At 25.4% G+C, this 26,410-nt stretch overlaps 3 protein-coding genes across 12 annotated transcripts in view; 1 reads left to right on the forward strand and 2 right to left on the reverse strand.

Annotated features, from left to right (window-relative positions):
- On the reverse strand, window positions 1–12,750 carry LOC122857381 (nucleosome-remodeling factor subunit NURF301). Of its 5 annotated transcripts, none has more exons than XM_044159509.1 (6): window positions 12,582–12,750; window positions 5,295–10,097; window positions 4,764–5,029; window positions 1,368–4,678; window positions 1,186–1,270; window positions 1–686 (listed from the first exon to the last, which is right to left on the reverse strand). In XM_044159509.1, the coding sequence occupies exons 2-6, from the start codon at window positions 10,076–10,078 to the stop codon at window positions 484–486; spliced, it is 8,649 nt and encodes a 2,882-aa protein (XP_044015444.1). In that variant the 5' UTR covers window positions 10,079–10,097; window positions 12,582–12,750; the 3' UTR covers window positions 1–483. The 5 variants fall into 5 exon arrangements, with proteins under 5 accessions (XP_044015444.1, XP_044015443.1, XP_044015445.1 ...); XM_044159508.1 differs by lacking the exon at window positions 12,582–12,750 and adding an exon at window positions 10,974–11,548; XM_044159510.1 differs by lacking the exon at window positions 12,582–12,750 and adding an exon at window positions 10,194–11,530.
- Window positions 12,088–13,943, forward strand: LOC122857383 (aminoacyl tRNA synthase complex-interacting multifunctional protein 2). Of its 3 annotated transcripts, none has more exons than XM_044159518.1 (4): window positions 12,088–12,428; window positions 12,959–13,135; window positions 13,215–13,428; window positions 13,499–13,943. In XM_044159518.1, the coding sequence occupies exons 1-4, from the start codon at window positions 12,267–12,269 to the stop codon at window positions 13,858–13,860; spliced, it is 915 nt and encodes a 304-aa protein (XP_044015453.1). In that variant the 5' UTR covers window positions 12,088–12,266; the 3' UTR covers window positions 13,861–13,943. The 3 variants fall into 3 exon arrangements, with proteins under 3 accessions (XP_044015453.1, XP_044015454.1, XP_044015455.1); XM_044159519.1 differs by having other exon boundaries at window positions 12,088–12,410; window positions 13,499–13,872; XM_044159520.1 differs by lacking the exon at window positions 12,088–12,428 and adding an exon at window positions 12,666–12,744 and having other exon boundaries at window positions 13,499–13,872.
- LOC122857382 (protein sidekick) overlaps window positions 13,852–26,410 on the reverse strand; it is a 19,980-nt gene continuing 7,421 nt past the window's right edge. The window contains exons 2-10 of one of the 4 annotated variants that reach the window (XM_044159514.1): window positions 24,226–24,327; window positions 22,837–23,773; window positions 21,940–22,067; window positions 21,681–21,788; window positions 21,002–21,212; window positions 16,743–20,923; window positions 16,604–16,624; window positions 15,752–16,410; window positions 13,852–15,669 (exon numbers count right to left, since the gene is read on the reverse strand). In XM_044159514.1, the coding sequence (XP_044015449.1) occupies window positions 15,427–15,669; window positions 15,752–16,410; window positions 16,604–16,624; window positions 16,743–20,923; window positions 21,002–21,212; window positions 21,681–21,788; window positions 21,940–22,067; window positions 22,837–23,773; window positions 24,226–24,327 (6,590 nt within the window). In that variant the 3' untranslated portion in view covers window positions 13,852–15,426. The remainder of the gene's footprint in view (window positions 15,670–15,751; window positions 16,411–16,603; window positions 16,625–16,742; window positions 20,924–21,001; window positions 21,213–21,680; window positions 21,789–21,939; window positions 22,068–22,836; window positions 23,774–24,225; window positions 24,328–26,410) is intronic. The other 3 variants (XM_044159516.1, XM_044159515.1, XM_044159517.1) reach the window with 3 other exon arrangements.

Below are 26,410 nucleotides of genomic sequence, written 5' to 3' on the forward strand. Positions count from 1 at the left end.
TATAATTATTATTGTGTGATTAAAACAAACGTAAGTAATATTTAATTTTCACTTTTTACCTGTTATGCATAATAAACAAATTTGTACAGTATTATTATGCGCTCTAGCATTACAACTTATTATTAAGAGACACCACGGAACGTTTTCTGATTTAATTATATAATTTTCATTGAATTGAAAAATTATATATATATATTTGTTTTTTAATTAATTAAAAATTTGACAATTGTAGTTTAAAGTGTCAATTTCGACACTGACTGATTGTTGATTAATTTTGACTATTTATTGAATATTTTTATTTAAATTTGTTTTTTTTTTATTAAATAAAAAATAAACTAACTTAACAAGTGATATTTATTCACTATTTGTCGTTATATTTTATTGTTATTTTTAAAATAAATAAATGTCTGTACGAACTTTTTAAATTTTAATCTATTTAACATAAAAAAAAATAATAATATTTATTTAATTTTTATATTTTATTCATTTACCCTCAGAGAATTTTTCCCGGAGACTCTTAATTTTGTTGACAAAATATGTTTCAAGTGATTCAGCACATTTAAAAAATGGTGATTCTTTTGGATTGTAATACCGACAATTGTCAAATATTTTTGTCATGTCACCAATAAATTCACTCAATTTTTTGTATGTTTTGTCATTTATCCTTAGCTCGATTGTTTGTAAATCTGTAATAATAAAATTAAATATTTTTAATAAGCAATAAGTAATCAATAGTAGTAATTGAAAATTCTAAATATAAATTAATATCTGGATTATAATTCGATTATATTGATTTCAAATTTACAAATCATCTTTCTTACTTTTTCTTTTGAATAATCATATTTATCGATTTAAACTTGAAATTTATAGCAAAAAAACAATAAAAAACAAAATACAATTAATATTATTTAACAATATATTGTTTATAAATTTAAAATCAATATAAGCAATTTATAATAAAAATATTTATTCTATTTTATGATATTTTTAATTTTTTAAATTCCAAAACAAATATAAGGATAATTTAATTGAAATATAAATCAAATGACTGTTTTTATTTTATTTTTTTGCAAACACGATCAAGTTAAAATTATTGTTTTATTATTTCAATATAAATTCTTTTATTTTTCTTGGAAACTAGATAATAATTTTATTGTAATAAAATAAAAAATAATGATTGCTTACCCATTGGTTCTTTGATGACTTTATAATAATCTGGTGCTTCATTTGGATCAACAGGTTCCATAAACGGCCATGCACTTTTGTGTTGCTATAAACAATAAAACCATAAAAATTAATAAATCAAATTCAAACAGAGAAAAAAAAAAAAAAATGAAATATAATAAAATAAAATAATAATAAATTACCTGTATAAGTTTAATGACTTTTTTAAGTAAATCCAAATCTTTAGCATTAAGATTTTTCATATTAGCAAAATTAACAGATGAATTTCTTTGACAATTTGGACAAACATATTCATCAATATTATCAGCTTCAGATTGTAATATACCAACACATCTACCATGAAACCAATCTTGACATTTATCACAACAAATATAAAATTGTGATTCATCATATGGTTGTTTACATAAACAATAAAGTTCTTGTGTATCACGTGCATGTCGACACTCAGTACAAACAAATTCAGATAATGTTTTTGACATTTCTTCAGTTATTTCAACACATTCACCATGGAACCAATTATTACAAAGATCACAACCAACATAAAATTTCGTTTCATCATATGGTGTTCTACATAAACAATATAATTTTTGTTTTTTCATACGATTATTTGATGATGTACCACCACTACTACCACCACTACCAATACCACTATTAATAATACCACAACCAGGTGGTGTATTACCACTCATTGAATTACGTTGTTTTTTACCTTTATTACGATTAATTGGACTTAATTGATTTGGTAATTGAGTATTTGATTTTCTTTTAGCACTACCAATTTTAACATCATCTTGTTTATTTCTTTCAGCTTTTGTTCTTTTAGTTAATTCATCAGTTATATCTTTATTTATATCAATTTGTAATTCTTTTTCTAATGATGAACGTTTTTTTAATATATCTTTTTTTAATAATTCTTTATGACGAAATAATAAAACTTGTTGATTTGATTGTACTTGTTGTTGTTTTTTACGTATTTCATAATTTTCTTTTGATTTTAATCCACGATTTTGTTTTGGTGTATCATTTATACCATCTTCAATTTTAATATTATTATTTGCTATTAATGTTGAAGATGATGGTGATGTTGTTGTTGTTGTTGGTGATGATTTTACTGGTGTAGTTATTATTTTTTGAGGTGGTGATTCATTTGTAACTGGTTCTTGTTTAATTTTTTTTCTTGGTGATTCAAATATATTTTTTGTATCATTATCATTTATTTTTGTTTGATTTTCTTTTTGTACTTGTGATGATGGTGCTATTGTGTGTTCGGTTTTTATTGGTGTTGCTACTGTTGTCATTTTTGGTGATACTGTCGTTGTTGCTGTTGGTGTCGTTGTCGTTGTTGTTGTTGTTGCTATTACTGCTGCTGTTGTTGTCGTTGTTGATGGTGATGATGACGATAATGGTGTTGTTGTTGTGGTTGTTGTCGTTGTCGTCGTCGTTGATGATAATGCTGTTGTTGATGATTGTACTAATGGTGTTGATAATGATACTGGTACTGGTCTTTTTCTAACTGGTGTACGTTGTACTGGTGTTGATGGTATTGTTGATTGATGATTTATTGTATCAGAACCTTTCATTTGTTTTTCTTGATAACGTTGCATACGTAATAATTTTTCTTCAATTTCTGGATTTAAATTTTCTTGTTTAAGTGCTAATTTAATTGAATTATGTATATAATCTGGTGTTACAACAAATTCATCATCATTTGTTGTTGTATTTTTTTTATTAATTATGTTTTCATTATTACATAATTTTTCTTTTTGTGTATCATCAATATCTGATGTTGTTTTACTAACTTGTTGTACAACAACTTTTGCATTATTATCATTATTTGTTATTTGTTTTAATGTTTCTGGTATATTTTCTTTTGATGCAACAGTTGCTGTTGTTGTTGTTGTTGGTGCTACTGTTGTTGTTGTTGTTTCAATTATTTTTTGTACATTTGATGTTACTACTGTTGATGGTATTGTAGCTGTTGATGTTACTGGAGTTGTTACCGCTGTTGTTGTTTTTGTTAATTGATTTTTTAAATTTGCAGCCACAACTGGTGTTGTTGGTGTTGCTATTGATGTTTGTACTGATGTCGTTATTGTTGTAGATGTTGCTGATGGTGTTGTTGTTGCTACTACAGCTTGATTTATTGCTGGTTGTACAGCTAAATATATTCTTATTGGTCCAAGTGTACCCTGTTTATCAGCTTCTGTTTGTTGTTTTAATAATTGTTGTTTAACTTGTTGTTGTACCATAGCTATTTGTGAACTTGATAAATCAGTACTATATAAACCTTGTAATACAATTCTTGGTCCATTTATTGTATCTATAACAGTTGCTGTAACACATTTAATAGTTGTACCTGGTGGTTGACCAACAAGTAATTGTGCTTCAATATTAGCATCATTTGTTGATACTCTTGTTGATTTTATTGTTGATATATTTGATGCTGGTGTTGTTGCAATATTTGTTGTCGTTGTTGTCGGTGTTTGAATTCCTGATTTAACAATTGTTTCTTGTACATTTTGTGCTGGTGTTGTTTTAACATTTGTTATTGATGATTGTGTATTAATTGGTGTTGTTGGTACAGTTGATGTTGATGTTGATACTGTTGAAGCAATTACTTTTTGTAAATTTGGACTACCAGTTGTTGTACCTTTTAATAATAATTGACCAGGTGAATTTGTTGATGAATTTAATTGTACCATTTGATTACCAGTTGGTGTACTTCTAATAACAACTTGATGACCACCAATTGTTGCTAATTGTGCTTTACCACTTGCTAATTGTTGTGCTAAATTTGCATCATTAACAACAATTTGATTTGTATTCATTATTTGTCCAGTTGAATTAACAACTTGTCCAGTATTTGATACAACAATTGTATTTTTTTGTGGTGTTAATACACTTGTTGATGTAACAGCTTTTTGTGTTGGTGATTGTTGTACAATTTGTTGTTTAACTCTAACTAATTGTGGTGGTGTTGTAGAATTAACAATATTACCTTGACTTTGTTGTATTGCTAATGTTTTCATTGGTGTTGCTTTATTACCAATAATTGTTTTACCACTTTGTGGTGATGAATTTTGATTTGTTGTTATTGTTTGATTTGTATTTAATACATGTAATTTACCATCAGGCATTTGTACAATTTGTTGTCCAGGCATTAATCCACGTACTTGTAATTTACCATCTGGTGCACGTAATATTTGTACACGTTGTTGTACTTGTTGTACTGGTGTTGTTGGTGTACCAACTGTTTTTAATATATTTGGTGTATGTGCTGATGTTGGTGTTGTTGATGTTGGTGTTTTTGGTAGTATACTTGTTGGTCCATTGATTACACGTGTTGTACCATCAGCTGCCTTTGTCATAAAAATACGTCTTGTACCAATAAATTGTTTATTTTGATTTGATGCTGTTAATAATGATGTTAATTGTGATTTTCCTTGTGGTGTTGCTGGTATTGCAACTTTAGATATAAGTTTCATTACTCCATCTAAAATTTAATTAATTAATTAATTAATTATTTTTTACATAAAAAATACATTAAATAAATGTTTAAAAATTAGTTTTTAATATACCTTGGTTTGTTCCTGATGCAACTTTAATCATTTGTGTATTTGTACCACCTGGACTTGCACGATGTTCTAATTGACGTTTTTGTTGATGTGCAGCACGTTGTATTTTTAATTGTAATTCCATTTTTTCTTTAATTTCTTCAGGTGTTGATTTAGCAGTAAGTTGATCATTAATAACACCAATTGATCCACGATTTCCAGTATTTGCCGGACTTGGAACAATTGATCGGCTTCTAGTAATAACTTGGGCATTAGCCTTTCTCTCCATCCTGAATTTAGTAACAAGGCAAACACACCAAAGCTTTTGTTAGTTATTGTGAATCAAGGTGTTAAGTAGTTATTTAATATATGGATAGGAAAATTGGTATAGAAATAAACAATAATCATATAAAATGAAAGGAAAAAAAAAGCAGCAATTTTGTTGTGTTAAGTTAATTTTAAAAGCATACACACAAATTAGTAATAGTAGAAGCAGAATTTCTTTTGTTTTTAAAGCAAAGCAAAGCAATAATTAAATAAATAAAACAAACTAACCTGTCACCATACTGTTTAATTTCCCAAAGTTCCAATGTACATTCATCAACCCATTCCTCTGATACTTGTGGTGATGTACTCTGTGGACTTTCTGGTCTTTTTCTTTTTCTAAGACCACTTCTAATACTTGTTGTTTCTCTAATTGTTTTTGGTAATTCTAATGGTATAACAACTTTTCTTCTTAAATACTGTGTTTTATCCATAAATTGTCCATTATGACGATGTTTTAATATTTCTAATGACATTATTTCAGTATCAGTTGTTATTTGATGTTTACCATCATTTGATAATGGCTTAACAGCCATATCATCCCATCTTAAACATGCCCACATAATACGTAATTGTAATGCTGCTGATGCTAATGATTTTAAACCAACTGTTTTATATAGCCAACATGTTTTAAATAATGGACGTGGACATGGATATGGCCATACAGACATATTTGGTTTAGCAATTTGATGAAAACCTTGAGCTGGTTGTTTACCACCAACACGTGATAATTTACGTAATTCATGTTGTGGTAATACTAATATACTACGATATTTATTTTTAGTTGAAAATGTTGAACAATGAGGATAAACAACTGGTATACGTTTTTTTTTACGATCATTATATGTTGTTGTTATTTTTTTTAAATATACTTTACCCTCAGTATTTACTGTTGAATATATTTTTTCTGTACCATCTGATGTTAATTCTTTAGCTTTTGTACAACGATCAACTTTTCTACCACGTTTATTAATAACTGTTATTGTTGTTGATGTATTATTATTAATTTTATTAATTATTGATTTATCATCAATATTATTATCATCTGTTTTTATTGTTGTTGTTGTTGCTGTTGGTGTTGTTGTTGTATCATTTTCAATTTTTGGTTTTTTAAAAACTGGTGAATCACATTCATTTCTAACATCTTTTGATAATAAATCATCATTAAAATTTGATGTTGTTGTTGTTGTTGTTTTATCTAAATCATTACGTATTACATTGTCTTTATTTTGATGACAATCATCATTTTTATTATTAATAATAGCTGTAACATCTTTTTTAGTTATTTGTTGTAAATTTGTTAAACCAGTTATATTAACAGCTTTAACTTGATTATTACTTAATGCTGTTGCTTTTTTCATTAAACCAACTAAATCACGTCGTAATCTTCCTCTTCTTAAACACAATGGTGAATAACATGTTGGTGATAAACTTTTTGTTGTAACTAATGTTTTTGGTGATTGTATATACATATTACAATATTTTGAATAACATTTATTATTTTTAGCCAAATTTTGTACATTAACATATTGTGCACGTACATTTTTAATTCTTTGTTGTACTGTATTTAATAATTCAGCAACAGTTGGTGTTATTAATTTTGTATGTGGTGTTAATTGTTGTATTTGTTGTTGTTGATTTAATGGTATTAAATTTTTTGTTGTATAATTACAATTTAATATATTTTTATTATCATTATTAATATCATTTTTCATTTTTTCATTTTGTATTAATTTACGTTCTTCTAATGTTTTTAAATGTGTTCTACGTGATAAAAAATCATCAATACGTGATTTTTTACCAATTTTTGGATAAAGTAAACGTCCTGATGTTGTTAATGCTTTCATAACATCAATTTCATCAAAATTATCAATTTTTTTATATATTTTATTTATTTCCATGTCTTTGAAAAATGCGAAATTTATTTTATTACCATCATTATTTTCATCTTTTATTTCATTTTTAATAATATCATTATTATCAGCATTATCATTATTATTATTGATATTTTTTAATTCACTTTTATTATCATTTTCTTTTTTTTCATCTTCAATTTTTTTATCTGTATTTATTTCTTCAGTTTCAATTTCTTGTTTAATAATTGGTTTAACATCATCATTACTCGTTGTTGCTGTTGTTGTTGATGTTGATTCGGTTGTTGTATCATCACTTTTATCTGAATATTGTTTTAAAAGATACTCATATGTTGGTGGATCAAGTGATAGAACTTTATTACCTTTTTGATCACGTATTTGTACCATAATTCTTTGTGGTCCAGCACTTAAACCAATTTTATTATTATCAATAATTTTAACATGACGATTACCAGATACCCATAACCATCCCCATTGTCCATGTAAACGATATTCTTCACCTTTTTGTTTTGCTATTTGATGCTTTACAACGTAACGATATTTAACCCAATAATTTGGTGTACGATTTTTTTCTTCTTCATCATCTTTATCTTTTTTTTCTTTTTTATCAATACGTTTTTTTTCTTCTCTTTCAAGTGCTGTAACACGTTGTAATTTAACATGACCAAGTTGATCATGCCATACACTTGCAAATACTGTTGATTTAATACAACCTTGTAATACAATTAATGTACGTACAAAATCACGTGGATTAATACATCCACTAACAGCTGTTGTCCATGGTTTACGTAATAATGGCCAATTTGGATGCATAAATGGTGCTTGTATATTACTTTCAAGTTGTAATATTGTTTGACGTATTGTTGATACAAGTAATGCACGTGTACCAGTTAAACTACCATTCCATTTAAATTCCGAAACATGTGTTAATGAAAATTTATGTGATAAATGACGTTTTTTATCACGTTCTTCATTTCTTTGTGTTTTATTTAATGCAATTGTATTTGTACTGTATTGATTGACATATGTTTTAAATGTATTATCCATACCAAGTTTAAATAAATGTGTACCAGATGCTATTTGATGTGCTTTTTGACGTGTTAATCTTGTATTATCATTACTTTCATCTTTTAATAATTTATCAATTCTTTCAATTTCTGTACGTTTTTTAGAACCATCAAGATTAAATGAACGTGGTGTTAATGAGCCTGTTTTTGAACGTGTTAAAATTGTCGTTGGTTTTTTAGTAACACCATCTTGTGTTGTTGTTGATAATGTTTTATCATTATCAGATGACTGTTGTTTATCATCATCTTCAATAGTACCAGTTAAAGTAGTTGAAGCTTTATCATCAGATGTTTGATTTTTTATTTGTTCATCATTTGTATCAGCATCAACAACAACACCACTTGTATCATTCATTTTAATATCTTTATTATCATCATTATCATTATTATCATCAATTAATTTTTCTTTATTTTCATCATCTTTATCTTTATCTTGTAAATCTGTATTATTATCATTTTTTTCTTTAGCTTTTTTATCATTTTCTTCTTTTTCAAGTTTATCTTTTTGCATTTTTAATATTGCTGCATTTTCAATTTCTAAATATGATTTTTTATTACCTTTAAATTGATTTGTAATTGTTTCAGTTAATTCCATTTGTCGTATTATTTCATCTTTATAATCAGTTAACTCACGATATAATGCAACTTCCATATCATTATTATCTAATGATTCTAATAATTCTTGAAATTGTAATGGTGTTGTATAATACCATAAATCACCATTATCAGCTTCAACAAATATACGACGTGTTAAAAACCAATATTTTCTACCATGACGATCAAAACCAAGATGTTCTTGACGACATAATAAACCATTTTTTTCAACATCTGGTATACAATCAACAACACCAGTAACACGATGTGCTTTACATATATTACATTGCCAATCTTCAGTTGGTACATCCATTAATGGTGGATCAACACAACCAAGATGAAATACTGCTGGACATGTTTCACAACATAATAAATCACCAAGTCTATGACAAACACGACAATGATCATCATAATGCATATTACCTTCATGTAATAAATCTTCACGTACTGGATTTGTTATTAAAAATTGTTCAGTTAAAAATGTTAATACAATAATACGATCATCAATTGAGCAAAATGGATATTCACCATTATTTAATATATTTAATATATTATTATCAAAATTTTTATCTGATTCAAGATATGAACGTAATACTTCTGGCCATGTTAATGCATCAATAAAATATAATGATACATTTATTGAATCTTTTTGATCTAATGGACCAAAATGAGTTTGTTGTGAATCTTCTTCACGTAATAATGATTTAATAAGCATAATATGTATTTCAGCAAGTAAATTTGTTTGATCATCACATGTCATAGCTGCACAAAAATCTTCAAAACGAAATGATGATAATCTAACAAGTGTTCTAAAATGTCTCAATACTTCATATATTGATAATAACTTCATAATATGTTCTTTTGATGCTAATAAATCATCTGATGATTTTGGTAATATTAGATTTGGTAAATCACGATTTTGTAACCATAATGGCTCTGGACTTGGTGGACGTAATATACCAAGTATACTTTTACGTGTTGTATTTGATATTGTTGAAAAACTTGATAATGAAAAATCACTATCACTTGATGGTGGTTCTGGTTCACCAATTGTAACTGATGATTCATCATCTGTTTGTAGCAATGGATCATCTTCAATTTCACTTTTTTCTGATGATTCATCACCAAAATCTGAGCCATAATGATACTCAGAATCATTATAATCAACATTTGAATTATAACCACGACGTTGATGATTTGATGTATGACCACCTTTACGTGGTTTTACTACTTTACCACCACGTTGTACAGCTTTTTTAGCACTACGTGTTGATCTACGTGTTGATACAACACTTGTATCATCAATACTTGGTGATGATGTACGTGATGGTGTTGGTGTACGTGATTTTGAATTAACATCTTTAGTTTTTGATAAATATTTTGGCTTTTTCATTAAATGATATTGAAATTTTTTTGGTCTTTCCATAACCACTGCTTTTGGTGGACGACCACGTCGTTTTCCTGTTCCTCTTCCTGTCATTTTGATATATCAGCAACAACTTTTATCAATCAACAAAAAAAAAAACAAACAAATCAATATTATTTTTAATAATTAATTTTTTTTTTTTTTTGTAAAACAATAATTAAACACTCACAAAATATTTATTATATTGTTTTTTTTTGTTTTAAATTAATATATAATTACTACTCAAAAATAAATCTTTTTTTTTATTATTATTGTCTTTTATAGGTTATGTAGGTGAAAAAAAAAAATAAATAAATAAAATAATCACTTAACACGTGGTTTATGAAAATTTAGATTTGTAAACAAATACAAATGACACTGGGGTATACAATGAGGATAACCCATCTTTGTAATATATTATTTGCGCCATTTTTCATCATCAAGGTCACGTGATCAAACACACTCTATGCATGTTGAATATGCACTTGTGTTATTTACTCAATATTATAGTATCAAAAAAAAAAAAAAAATGTAAAATTAATTATTAATCTAATTTATATTTATAAAAAATTATAATTATTATAGACACTGGATGATGGCGGGCTATGGGTGAACTTGTAATTGTTACTTGTTGTCCTTTTTTTTTTCAACACTTGTAAAATGATAAACGAAGAGACGAAAATTTGTGAAAAAACCAACGAGACGACGCGAATTATGGGTGTCAGCGGGGGGAGAGATGAAAATTATAGGTTTTTGTCGTTACAAGTTTATAAGAAGAACGCTCATTGGTCAATACAATTGACGCCATGACACTTTGTGTTATTTAATATTATTAATTTACCTATTAATTTAATATTTTAATGCTATATTATAAGTTTAATTTGTAATAATAATTATTATAATTTAATATTTAATATTTTTTTATTAAATATTTATTTATTTTTTTGAGTATTAAGCTTTTATATGGTACCTTGTGGATTTTATTTATGAACCAATCACAAAATCGCTTTTATGAAAATGTTCAATTGTCACTGTAGATGGCGTCCATAACGTTTCGAACGAAAAAAAAAAAAAAAAAAATAATAAAATAATAAAAATGGAATTAAAAAAAGAGAAGAAAAAAAAAACAGGTTATAACACTTGTTTTGAGTATTTTTTAAGCATAATTGACACTGGTTTACATTTTATATTGTTAATTTATTGTTTTTATAATTTATTGAGCTTGTTAAATTAATTATTTGATTAATAAACATCGATTTGTTCACTGAGTACTTGTCGTTGCCCGCGAAAAGAACGCACTTCTAACCTTAGTTATGATTATGCATCGTCAGAGGACACCACTTATTTAACAATTAATTTTTACAATAAACATTTAAAATTAACACTTAAATACACTATCTAAACACTTGAACACCTTAATTATTCAACTATTTTTATTGTTTTTAATTTTCTTTTCAAAGATTGTTTAGAAAACTTTGAGAGAGATGTTTTTTTTTTTTTTTCAATCAGCTTGATTATTGCAACTGTAGCGCCCTCAACGGTACTGACGCAAACAAAAAAACGTGAGGGGAGAGAAGGGTCAAAAATAATAACAATATGAAATTAAGGATGCAATTTTCTAATTAAATTTTCTATTAATTATAATATAGCTTTATAATTTTCGAGGATTTATATTTGTTTTTATCTAACAATTTTTTTTGAATTATTTTTTTTTTTTTGTATAAAATTATTAAAAATATTTTCTGGAATTTTCCAAACGTCCGGGACGCTTTGTTTTTTTGTAAATTAATTTGGCATTTAATAATTAATGTTTTCTATTATTTTATAGCCTCAAAAACATACAGACATATTAATTGATATTTTGAAAATAATTTTTGACAAATTAGTTATTAATTATTGAATTGTTTTCTTTTTTTTTTTTGAATATTTATTTTGACTAGCGTAGTTATTGGCAGCCATTTTAAATGATCAATTATAAACAAAAAAAATTATAAACAAATACAATTAACAAATTAAAAAATATTTCGATTTATTAATATTAATTTTTACGGATTTTTTTTTTAATTATTTAGAATTTAATTATAACTGTTTAAAAAATTAATTAAAAATACAGTAGAGGGGGTAAAAAAAAAGCTGCTTTTTTTGTATGTACAAACCACGTGAGCTATTCAAAATGGCCGTCACGAAAAACTAAAAACAGAGATTTTAATAGACGTTGAAAAAAAAAAAACAAGTGTTGTTAAAAAAATAGATAATTAAAAAAATGTCGACAATGTATGAATTAAAACCAATAATAAAACATGATAGTTTTGTGAATTTACCAACGTGTATGTACGAAATGAAAAATTTACATGAAAATGAAAAATCAAAACAGGAATGCAGGATTGTGTCGAATGTCACAAAGCAGGTTAACAACTTTCTCAAGGTTCACCTTCATTTTTTTTTTTTTTGTGTCTTCTTATTTTTATAATTAACCAATTAATAATTATAAAATTTCATAAATTATTCAATTAATCATCAGCTAATCCCCATAAGAAATAATTAAAATATTAGTAAACAATGAAATTTTTAAACTTACACGTTTATGATACATGGCTATATCTATTTTTCCAATCTTCTTCGGGAAATTCAACTTTTTTTTTATTTTTGTGACACGTTAGCGTGGTACTTGAACCAAAATTTCAACTAGCACTAATCACTCGTTTCAAAAGAATATGGTTCTTGGTGTTGGCTTGATCGATGTGTGTAACTTCCCCCCTCAAAAAAAAAAAAAAAATTATTAATATTTTCATTGTTTAAAATAACCATTGTAATTAAAACAGATAATATTAACAAACTATAGAAATTATTTGATAGTAATAGTAAATATATAACGAAATTTCTATTATGAAATTTATTTAAGGGTTGGAAAATTATATAAATATTTTTAATTAATAATTTTTTATTATTTTACAGACACCACTACCAGAAGTCATTGAATTAGAAGCAAGACAAGAAAAAATATTAGAATCACTTGCTGAATTGAAAAAACAATTATCAAATTTGTTGAAGGATGTTAATAAAGATGACAAAGAAATTAAGTCTAAAAATATTGAAAAAAATATTCCTTTGAGTATTAAAAAAAAAATAAGGGTAATTATTTATTTGTCATTAATATTAGTTGAAAATAAAAATAATTATTTAATGTTTATTTGATTTATTAAATTTTTAGGAACATGTTAATGTTGATGTAACTATAAATGTTAATCCAAAAAAACCATGTTACTCAATAATTGCACTTAAAAAAATATGGGATGATGTTGATTTTCCAGTAACATGTTATCTATCATCTGACATGAAAGAATCAGTTGATAATATTTTTAAAAATACTGAAGAAACTGGAAAACCTGGTGTCATTAATATTTCTCTAATTTGGAAAACAAATGGTAATTAAATTATTATAATTTTAAGTATTTAAAGTTGATATTTTATTGAAGATTTGTTCTGTTTTTTTAGTTTCAGACTGTCAGTTGATTGTCAGTGCACTACAAAATTATCCAATAATTGGTGAAATAAATATGCTGAGATATTTTAGTAGATTACTTGGTGAAAATAACGAAAATATCATTGAAACTGAAAAAATTGATACTATTCTTGATATAAGCCATAGCATTCTATTTGAGAATAATCAAAAAAATATCAATAATTATTTATCAATTTTGAGCAAAAAATTAGATAACAAGGATAATTTTTTTACTGGTTTTTATTATCCTGGAATTGCTGATGTTGCATTGTGGTCAACAATAAAACAAGTTAATCCAAAATTACCTGAAAATATTAAAAAATGGTTTAATAAATGTGAAAAATACTTTTTATAATTTATATATTTTTTATATATTTAATAAAATTTTCATTTTAATTAAATGCAATAACATTTATTGATGCAAAAAAAAACAATAAACACTTGATTTGTCATTTTTTTAAATAATTATGTCTATAGTATAAATAATTATAAGAAAAATCTATCTAAAGTATAAGATAAATACTTTTTTGTTTTTTTTTTTTTTTTAAATGGTTTGGGCAGTGTCGAATTATTTTCATGATTTTATTAAAAATCAAAAAGTATAAAAAGAAAAAAAATTAATCAGCCTTTTTCTACCCTCCAATAATTGGTCATAAAAAAAAGAAAAAAAAAACCCTTATGCTGACTTAAAGTTAATTATATTGATTAATAAAACAACAAAAAAATTAAGTCAAGTGCAGTTGAAATATTTACAAACTTGTTTTTTTTTTTTTTTTTAATTTTAATTATTTGGTTGATTCAGAAATTTTTTAATAACAGAAAAATAATTATTATTAAACATTCATATTGAGTAATTATTTAAAAATGAATGTCATAAAAATTATGTAGTTTTTTTGTTTATTATAAATTTATCGAAATTTGAATTTAAAAAAATTATTAAGAAATTAAAATTTTGATAAATTAAAATAAATATATATACTCTATTTTTAAATTGTTAATTATTATTTTAAGATGGATATTTGTATCCTTGAATTTAGTAATTCAAACATTCAATCAAAAATTTAAAAAAAAACACTATTTTAAAAGAAATTGATTCTTCAACCAGAGTCTAAAACCAGCACCAAACAATATAAAAACAAGTCTTAAATTTAGTCTGAAACTGAAAGCTTTAGATAATTTAGAAAAAATTAAAAATCTGATCCAAAAGAAAAAGAATTTTCACACTAAATTTACGACTGTTTTTATAAAGTTTAGTTTTAAATTCTACCTGAAGAAACTATTTCTTTCTAAATGTCATTTTAATTATTTTTATGCTCGAATTATCAAGTTCATGAAATAGATACAAATAAAATAAAAAAATAATCATTAATAATTGAATTTAAATGATAATTATCAAGCTATCAAAAAAATTATCAATTTTAAATTTCAATTTACAAATTTATGATTAAAATTTCATTCCTGAAAAAACCTTTCTAAAGTTTCCTTATAAAAAAACAAAAAATTTCCTTAAATAACTAACGATATGACATTACTTTTTTTTATAATAAAATCGTACATTGGTATATAAAATTAAGATGCCTATGTTTAATTTACAAAAATGGCTGAGTCAAATTTTTTCTAGTTTTAAGTCAAATTTATATTTTTTCAAGCTCATTTGTGTGTGGCACGTTCATATTTTCTTTTTCTATCTAAATCAATTAGTGATATGATGTGTTATTTAAATTAAATATATATAAAGCTCATTCTACCTATTTTTGCATCAGCAAAAAAAATTGATTTGATGATTAATATTAATAGCAATTATAAATAATAATGATGTATATCACAATATATTGAACAAAAGAAAAAAAAAATATCACACTTTAAAATAGCATGATTTTTTTTCTTTTTATTTCTTTGTTTAAATAATTTATATAAATAATTAAACAAACGATGAGAAACCAGGTAATGGTGCCCTAGACCTTGCCATATTATTCATTATTATTTGTCCTCCATTGAGACTGACAACAGCACTACCTTCTGGCTCAGAATCTGTATATGATGAATAATTTCTAACTGGTTTTTGTCGTTTCCATGATTGTCGTAATGAATCATTAACATTTGCATAATGATTTACAAATGAATGTGGATCTGATTGAACACTTTCATTTTCACTATCTGATGCCTAATAAAAAAAATAATAAAAATAATTATTATTAATTATTAATAAAAGAAAAATGAATAAATTGATAAATAAATAAACATACTTGTGAATCAGATGAACTTATTTCAGATGGTTTTTCTGTAACACTACTATCATCTGGATTTTCATCATATCCTTTTAGACTTTCTTCATCACTATGATATGCAACAGATGCTGGTGATGGTCTTGGTGGTGATTTACCATGTATTGGTGGTGGTAATTGTGGATGTATTGTTTTTCTATTTAATGTATTTTTTTTACCTAATGTACCACAACCATTACCAATATTTAAACCAGTACCAGATGAACGTGTACGATATAATGATATATCAGATTCATGACGTTCATCAATATCCATTGCCATTGATTCTTCAAATGCTTTTTGTGCTTCTTGTTTATATTTATAACTTTTACTTTTAACACATAATACAGCAATAATCATTATTATTATGACAATTGATGATGCAGCAAGTGTTACCATAAACCATGTATGACGATAAAATGGACGATGTTGTAGATATGCATATTCAAGATATAATTTTGATGGTGTTTGAATTGTTTCTTGTGGATTATGTGTATATGCTGGATAACTTATACCATATTGATTATATGATATTACACGAAATAGATAAAATGTTGATGGTAATAAAGTTTGATATGATACTGCATAATCAGTTAGTGGTCCATTACATATTTTTGTAATTGTATACCATCTTGAATCCTCTGTTGAACAATAATTTATATTATTATTATTTTAAACTTTTATTAGCTAATTTTTTTTTTTACAAGAAGCTATACATTCAGGAAAATAAATTTAATAAAGGATTGTAAATTTTGTTAGTAAAACACAAAAAAAAACAATTTGATAAATTCTAAATTAATTGGGACTATTGTGTTTTTTTTAAAATGAACTTACGATGCTGCCAATTTTCCATGGCTGTATTTGTATGAAAAAGAACAGAAAAAAAAAGAAAAAAAATATAGATAATAAAGAAAGTAAAATAGACCTGATGTTTAATTGAAAATTTTTGATAAAATAAAATAAATAATTTTACCTTTTCTTCGTGCTTCAATGTAATAACCAATGATTGGTCCTTTACCAGATGCACCATTATTCCATTTAAGTTCAACACTTGAACGTGTTGCTGCTAATACAAGATCAGTTGGTGATTTTGGTGATCCTTCTTGTGGTCCAGTTGTAATATTACCAGATATTGGTGGTCCAAGATCAATAGTCAATGCTCTAACTGTAAATGTATACATAACTTCTTCTTCTAATGGTTGAACAAGAAAACTTGTATTAGTTACTGTTTGTTTAACTTGTTTACTAAATTTATCATTTTGTACAGCTGTTTCATATGTCACAATATATCCATTAATATCACCATTTTTAAATTTTGGTGGTTCCCATGTTACAATCATACTTGTCATTGTAATATCAGTAAATGTTAAATTACCAGGTATACCAGGTAAATCTTGTTTAGTTTTAACATTAATTGGTTTTGATCTTGGTCCATCACCAGCTGGATTAAATGCTAATACTTGTATTTTATATTCAGTATATTTATCTAAAAATACTAAATTATGCTGTAATGATGATGCTGGTACAACTTCAATTTCTTCTTCTTGTTTTTTATTATTATTTGTTGATGATAATTGTGGTGAATTAATAACAATATAAAAAATTTTATAACCCAATAAATCACCATTTTGCATATTAATATTTGGTGGTGTCCATTTTAATAATACTTCAGTTGATGATAATGATGTTGCATTAACATTTTGTGGTTCACCAGTTGGTACTGCTTCACCAACATAAACAGTTATTGGTGGTGATGGTGGACCATCACCTTCTGAATTAAATGGTAATACAATAATTTCATAATTATGATTTTCCATTAAATTAGTTAATATCATATTTGTATTATTAATACCAATAATATCTTTTTTAGGTGTTAATTGTATTGCTGTTGGATAATCACTAACTGGCTGATAAACAATACGATAACCACCAGTATTAAAATCACCACTCCAATGTATTTCATCAATAGCATCCCAATGTACTTCAACACTTGTTGTTGTTATTGGTACAACTTTTAAATTACTAATACCAATATCTGGTGATGCTGATAATGTTTGTATTACTTGTGATTCTTCACTCCATTCAGATGGTCCAATATCATTTGTTGATTGTATACGAAATTTATAATATGTAAATGGTTTTAAATTAATTGCTGTATATGAATTTAATGATGGATCAATTTTTTCATTAATTAATTGATATTGTCCATTATTTTCGGATTTTTCAATTGTATAATAACGTAATGGTGCATAACCATCTTGTCCAGGTGTCCATGAAAATGTTATTTGTCTACTTTGTATTTGTGAACGTAATATTATTGGTTTTGATGGTGATTGTGGTTTATCACGATTATTTGTTGTTAATACAATACCATATGCTGTTTTACCCCATCCAATTTTTGTTTTAGCTGTTACTGAAAACATGTAATATTTTTCTGATTCTAAATTATCAGCTTTAAATGTACGATCAGATGCTGAAAATTCTTTAGTATAAATTTGTTGTTGTTGTTCAATTGATGATGAATTTAAATTAAATGATACTTTATAACCTAATATTTCACCATTTGGATCATCTGGTGTATCCCATATTATTCTAGCAGTTGTATATGATACATCAGGAAATGATAAATTTGATGGTGGTCCTGGTACATCATCAAATGTTTGTACACGTATTGATGGTGTTGATAATATACCATCACCAAGTCTTGTATATGCTAATACTTGTATATGATATATAACAAATTTACGTAGTTCAGTTAATGTTGTTGTAAATGTTTTATTATTTGGTATATTTTTATATTTAAATGGTAATTTATCATTAGCACCATAATATACTTTATAACCTTCAATTTGTCCATTTTGATGTTTTATTGGTACATCTTTCCATTTAACTAATATTGTTGTTGATGATGTTGCATTTGCATCAACATTTGATGGTCCCATTGATGGTTTTGATTCACGTGTTCTTTCAATTGCAATTGGACTTGTTAATGATGTACCAACATCATTATATGCTTGCATTGTTATTGTATATAATTCATATTCTTCCATATTATATAATATAAATGAATTTGCTGTATGATCATCAATTGATATTGATTTAACAGTATTTGTACGTAATTCATTATATGTTATATTATAACCACGTGGATTACCATACCATTCAATTTGTTGTAATGGTATCCAACGTACACGTAATTCAGTTGCACTCATTGCACGTACAGTAACATTACGTGGTGGATGTGATGGTGGTGCTTGTATTGTTTGAAATTCTTTTGTTGATTCTGATGGTTTTGATAAACCAACAATATTACATGATATTAAACGTAATTTATATATTGTAAATGGTATTAAATTATTTACTTTAATTGTACTTGCATTTGGATCACTAACTTCATATAATTTAAACCATGTTAAATTACGTTTTGTTTGTCCTTCAATAAACCATTTTGTTATTGATGAATTACCATCAAAACCAGGTGTAAATTGTAATACAACTGAAAATGCATCAATATTACTTAATGCTAATTTTGTTGGTGGTTCTGGTAGTACTGGTTCAATACCAGATTGTATTGTTGCTATTTTTGATTTACCATAACCAATTGATGTCCATGCATTAATATCAATTTTATAATGTGTTGTTGATTGTAAATTATTAATAATATAGCTAGTTTCATTTGATGTTAAATTAACAATTTTCATTGTATCAATATTATTTATAATATTATATTTTAATTGATACATTAATAATATACCATTAATTTCATTTGGTTTATTCCATGTTACTGTTAATGAACGATCACTAATATTATGAAATTGTAAATTTGTTATTTCAGTTGGTACATCTTCAGATGTTCTTATTTCAATTGGTTGACTTTTTTCACCATCACCAGGTTCAGTAAAACAAAGTACAGTTATATTATATAATGTATATTTTTTTAAATCATTTATTATTGCTGATTGTTCAGCTAATGGATCAAATAAACTTGGTGGTACTTTAATCCATTTATAAATAATATCATCATTATTATTATTAATCCATGCTTGTATTTTATAACCTTGATTAATACCATTAATTTTTTGTGGATTTGGTGGTTTCCACCATACTTTAATTGATGTTGAATTTAATGATTTAACATGTATATTTGTTGGTGGTGCTTCTGGTACACCTTCTTTTGTTTTAATAATTAAACCATCAGTATATTTACCAATACCTTTATCATTATATGCAGCAATTTGTACAACATAATCTTTCCATGTTATTAAATCAGATATAAGATAATTTCTTTGTGCTTCATTTGTTATATTTTGTATAATCCATGGACTTTTATCATAATAACCATGTAATCTATAACGTAATATATAACCAATTATTTGTCCATTACGATGTTCTTCAAGTGGTGCTTGCCATTGTGTTATTATTTCAGAATTTGAACGTGCATTACCAGCAAAACCAATTGGTGAACCTGATGGTGGTTCTTGTGGTAATATTATAACATTACTTGGTTCAGATGGTGGTCCTTCACCAACTAAATTAACAGCTGTTACACGAAATTGATATGCTGCTGCTGCTTTTAAATTTTCTAATAATATCCATCTATTTATTGATGATATATTATTATTTTCAATTATCCAATTTGATAAACTATCAACAATTGGACTCATTTCTGGTACAATACGTTTTTCAATAATAAATTTATTTATTGGACTATTACCATCAAAACCAGGTACCCATGTTATATTTATTATACGTGATGATAAATTATCAACATGATTTGCAATTACATTTATTGGTGCAAATGGTAATTCAATAACTGATAAACGTGCTGAACGTGTATCATTACCACCTGGTGATATAACTGTACATGTATATTCACCAACATCAATTGGACGTACAGCTATTATTTCAAGACCACCAGATGATTCCATTTTAATTCTTGTATTTGTATGTGTATTTATTAATTGTGAATTATGATACCAATCAATGTCAAATAATATACTTGGATCTGTTATTACCATACAATTTAGCTTTGCTGTATGACCAAGTAACACTGATGTGTCCATTGGTGGACGTATTATTTGAGTTCTTATATGAACAGATAAATATGCTGATGCATTTACTGAACCAACACCATTTTGACGTACACAAGTGTATCTGTAATTAAACAATAACATAAAAATTATTATTACTATTATTTATAATATTTATTTTAAACTATTTTAATATACATACCTTCCAGCATCACTTAATTTTACAGATGTTATTGATAAATCACCAGAATCAAGTAACTGAACACGTCCAGCAATTTCCAGTACAGATGTATCATTAAAATACCAAGTTGTATTTGGCTGTGGTGCACCAACAGCACGACATGTAAATGTTGCATCTTTACCATCAAGAACAGTCATATTACGTGGAAATGATTCTAATATTGGAGTTGATGCTGAAATAAAAAATATACCAATTAATCATTTAATAAATAGCAATTTGAAAATTAAAAAAATTTAATTTCAAATATTAATATTTATATCAAGTGAATAATACATTTTTTAAATGTGATTATGCGTGTTAACATGCAAGAATAAATATTTTAAAAATAAAAAAAAAAAAAAAACAAACAGATGCATTGTTTAATTCCACCATTCAATTGAAATAAAACCGGCTGATGCTACAAAACTTTCACACAAAAAATAAAAATAGAGTAGAATTAGGTTGCACACGTTGCCCAAGCTGTGCCTAGGTGATCAGACGCTCTTATCCAGCTACAGAATGTGAAAACTAATAAGTAATAACTCATAAAAGAAACAAAAAGAAAAAAAAAATGTATGTATTTACAAAACGCAGAAAAAAAAAACGAAATAATGATAAAAGATATTAATTTATATTCATTTTCTGATCGCCAAGCTCTTACTCTCTGGATATTGTGTGAATTCAAAGTGTCGATCTGATTCTCGCATCCTGACAACACGATATCCACCAACCATAGCCCAACGTGGTGAACGCTTCAATATTTTCGTTGCTAAAAATAAGATGTATTCCCGAAAAGTGTTAATTTTTGGTTTGATTAGATTTAATTAGAGACAGTTATTTTGATTATTAGTATTTAATTAGTAATTTATTAGAAATAAATTAAAATATATATGAAAAAGGTATTATTATTAGTAACTTACTGTTAATTTTAAGCCAAGTATAACTTGACGTTTCACCAGCATCATTTGATGCTAAACATTGAAACATTCCAGCGTATTCCATTATCAAACGTTTTATTGTCAATGATCCATTTTCTTCAATTTGGAATCTGCAGAAAGTAAAAAATAAATTAATCACATATTTATCCAAGATTTATAATAATTATTTAATTAATAATATTTAATAATAAATTGAAATAATAAAATAAAAATAAATAAACATTTCATACAATATTTGAAAGATTAATATTAAAAAAATTAAATTTGAAATAATAATAACATTGAGTCATTACAATACGATGACTAATTAATTTATTTTTAAATTAATTAATTTTAAATTTATCCAAGATGTATGATAAAAGTAAATTTAAAAAAATAAATAAATTGTTAAATGAAATATTTATTTATTTATCCTATGATATATACTGTTGTCATAATTTTTGGCAAATTCAAAATAGTCATTAAATCATTATGTTTATATTTTACTATGCTTCTATTATTTTTATAATGATTAATTTTAATTTTAAGTATAGGATAATATTTTTTATACCAATTAAACGCTACAGTATATTTTTTTATTGGGAAAATTATTCAGCAGGTTGTTTTATTTCGAGATGATTCGACAGGGTAATTTATATTCACGAATTCCGAATCTTTGTAATACCGTTTCGATTCAGTTTTATGATACTCTTGATACAACGAATCAATTAATAAATAATTAGCGACTCTCAATAACATTTTTCGCTCATTAAATTTCATTGTATTATTTGTTTAAATATTGAATAACGTTTTCTTGTACTAATTACATGCTTACTAGATTTTTTTGTATTTTACTATGCTTCAATTATTTTTATAATGATTAATTTTAATTAAACATACCTATTATTACTAAATTTATGAATAGATTCAGCATTATGAAACCATGATATATTTGGCATTGGTACACCAATAACATTACATGGTATATTAACAGAACTACCATATTCACCATGTGTTTCACTATTTAATTCAGTCAAAAATTTTGGTTTTTCAATAACATCAATTTTAGCTGTTGCATTAATCATTGGATATTCACCAGTTATCAAACTAACCCAACATGTATAAATACCAGTATAAGTTAAATTTGGTGACATTAATTGTAATGTACGATTCCAATCATCATTAAATTTATATAATACATTTGAATTTTCAATTGGTACACCATCTTTTGTCCATAATGTTTTTAATTCATACAATGTTTTAGCATTTGATATACAATCTAATGATGGTATTGATTGTTGATTTTTAATAATAGTCATATTACTTGGTGGAATAATAATTTTTGGTATTATTTCATTATTTTGATCACCAGTAACACTTAAATTAATAAATGATGAATATTCTTGTTTACCAATATCAAGATTCATTGCACTAACACGATATAAATCATTATCACTTTCAGTTGCACTTAATATTATTAATTTATTTTTACTTGTAATATGTTTTATACTGTAATCTGGTACTGGACGATCCTCATCATTTAACCATGTTACAACTGGTATTGGATTACTTTCAATAAATGGCATATTTAATACAACAGCATCACCATATGATACATTTATTGATACAATATTTTGTTCTTTAAATATTCCCATATATGCAACTGTGAATTTAACTCTTTCACTAAATATTGAACCAACTTCATTTGTTGCAACACAATAATATATACCAGCATCATTTCTTTTTGGACTTTGAATACGCCAAAATGCTTCAGTTGTTAATTCATTTGACAATGGTTTTCCATCCTTGTACCATCTGTATTTTGGTTGTGGTGAACCTTTAAAAAAACAAAAAAATAACATTATTAATAAATAAACAAATTTTTAAATATGATGTGACATCCATCAGACTATTATCAAATTACTTGGGGGGAGAGAAATTGGAATTTAAGAGGCTTCTTTTGCCTATGCGAGTCATTTGATCGCCGGATTTTACCAAGTAACATGAGGTATCTGCATAGAATGATATGCCTTATGTTAAATTTTTTTTTATTTATTGCAAATATTGGCAAGATGGTTTTTTTATATCATTCAATATTCAGCAGGTTGTTTTTAAATTTTTTTTAATTGTATCAAAAATAATATACTCGAGAAATTTTATACCAACTATTATAAAATATTTGGTTTTCTTTTTAGCTTGCACATTATTTATTAGATACTTATAAAATTCAAAATTCATTAAATAAACTATCTTAAAATAAATAAATAAATTATTTTAAAAAATATTTACCTCTTGCAAGACATTGTAAAAATTTTGTGCTATTTTCAATGAGTATATTACTAACACCAGAAGGTTGTAATACAAATTTTGGCTCTTGAAGGGTGTCTGTATCTGTAACAAAAAATATAAAATAGTTTATTTTTAAAATATAATAATAATAGCATTTTAAAAAAATAAGCACCCTCAATTAATATGTCAATTGAGTGAAAAATAACTGAACAAGCATATACTTGAAAAGTTGAAAATACAATCACAGAAAATCAGAGGCACGTAGTTTTGTTATATATAAATGGAAAATGAATAGAAATAAATTTAAAAAAAAAACTGCTGTGAGAGAAAATAAAAAAAAAAAAGGGGATATGAATAAAAAATATTGAAAAATAAAAATAAAAATTAAAGAGGCTGAGTTTGAGAAATTCGAGTGGCGCTACGGGATAATATTCAAGTGTTCGTGTTCCAGGGGGAACTCGAGCATCACCCTCGACCTCTTATCCGGCTTTCCAAACGACCCATTACATCCGGCACGAAATGCCAGATCAACAAAAGTCTGTTTTGTTTCAATTTTTCAATTTTTTTTTTAAATTAAAAAACAAATATTCTCTTAAATATTCTTTTTTTTTTTAACTTTTACATTTTCCTCTACGAAAATATCTTAATTGTTTTTTTTTTACATCTTTGAAGCAGTTTGTTATCTTTTTGGATCAATTTAGATTAGATTATCAAGGTGTGTACTTGTTTGAAAAGATTTCAAGATAAAATTATCATTAAAAAAAGTATTTTTAGTCTTTTTTTTTATGAAAATTATAAAAATATTTTGTAAACTTGTTTTTAAATTTAATTAAATAGAATAAAGTATTATTTTTATATCAACCCTTATTAAATCAATAAAAAATAAGACTAAATAACAAAAAAAATTTAATTTAATTGATGACAATGTTGTTGTATTAATTTAATTATTTAAAAAAAATCATTTTATAATTTAATTGAGGTATATAAATAAAAAATCCACAAGGTTAAAAAAAAAAAAAGCCTTGAGAAGAAAAATATTTATTTATTTAAAGTTTTAATTTGATTAAGAAATAAATTGTATTATTTTTTTGTGTTAAATTGAAAATAATAATAATTCCAGTGTGGGGAACAAGTTAAAACGGTTAATAATACTTGAGAATAAAATATACAATGAACATGATTTAACAGAGAGGGAGACCATAATAAACTTCCATCTGGTTTTGAAGCCTAAAATTATTCATACTGTGATTTTGTCAGCATCAGCATCTGCTCTTGCTATATTGGATAAAGTTGACCACCCCTAAAATGCACCATAAAATAAACCTCCCCGGAAAAAAAAAATTATTACAACAAACCAGTAAGACGCAATGCGCAATGTTTTGCAGATATTTTTACCTTTCTCTCTTCTTCTTCTTCTACAACATCCCCAACTATTATATACTATTTTTATTTTACTCCATTTTACTAGGTTTTTTATTCTGTACAATTGCCAACATTCATATAAACAAGTTCACTCAATAACTGAATTGATCCAACGTACTCAAGTTGAATGGCCTCAAAATCTCAAGGCATTAACCAGAAAAAAAATAGACTATAAATGATCCTCAAATTGATATATTATCTTTATGTAAGAAAAGAAAAAGAAAGATAATCGAAATTAAGATGAAATTGAAAGGAATAAAAATGAAAATTTATGAACTTTCTATTAAAAAAAAAATAACATGTAGCGGAAATTAGTACATCAAGTATATTATAATTTAATTACGTGATTTGACCTAGATAATTATCCATCGGTTGATGAACAATTGCTTCATAATTTTATTTTCATTCATATAATTAGCAGTATGATAAAATTTTAAGTTTTAAAAAATACAATATCATATACTTTTAAGTCATTACAAAATAAAATACACTATACAGGTAATGAAAATTAATCATTATAAAAATAATTGAAGCATAGTAAAATATAAACATAATGATTTAATGACTATTTTGAATTTGCCAAAAATTATGACAACAGTATATATCATAGGATAAATAAATAAATATTTCATTTAACAATTTATTTATTTTTTTAAATTTACTTTTATCATACATCTTGGATAAATTTAAAATTAATTAATTTAAAAATAAATTAATTAGTCATCGTATTGTAATGACTCAATGTTATTATTATTTCAAATTT

The sequence above is a fragment of the Aphidius gifuensis genome, linkage group LG5, assembly GCF_014905175.1.
Source record: "Aphidius gifuensis isolate YNYX2018 linkage group LG5, ASM1490517v1, whole genome shotgun sequence".
Classification (NCBI taxonomy): Eukaryota; Metazoa; Arthropoda; class Insecta; order Hymenoptera; family Braconidae; genus Aphidius; species Aphidius gifuensis.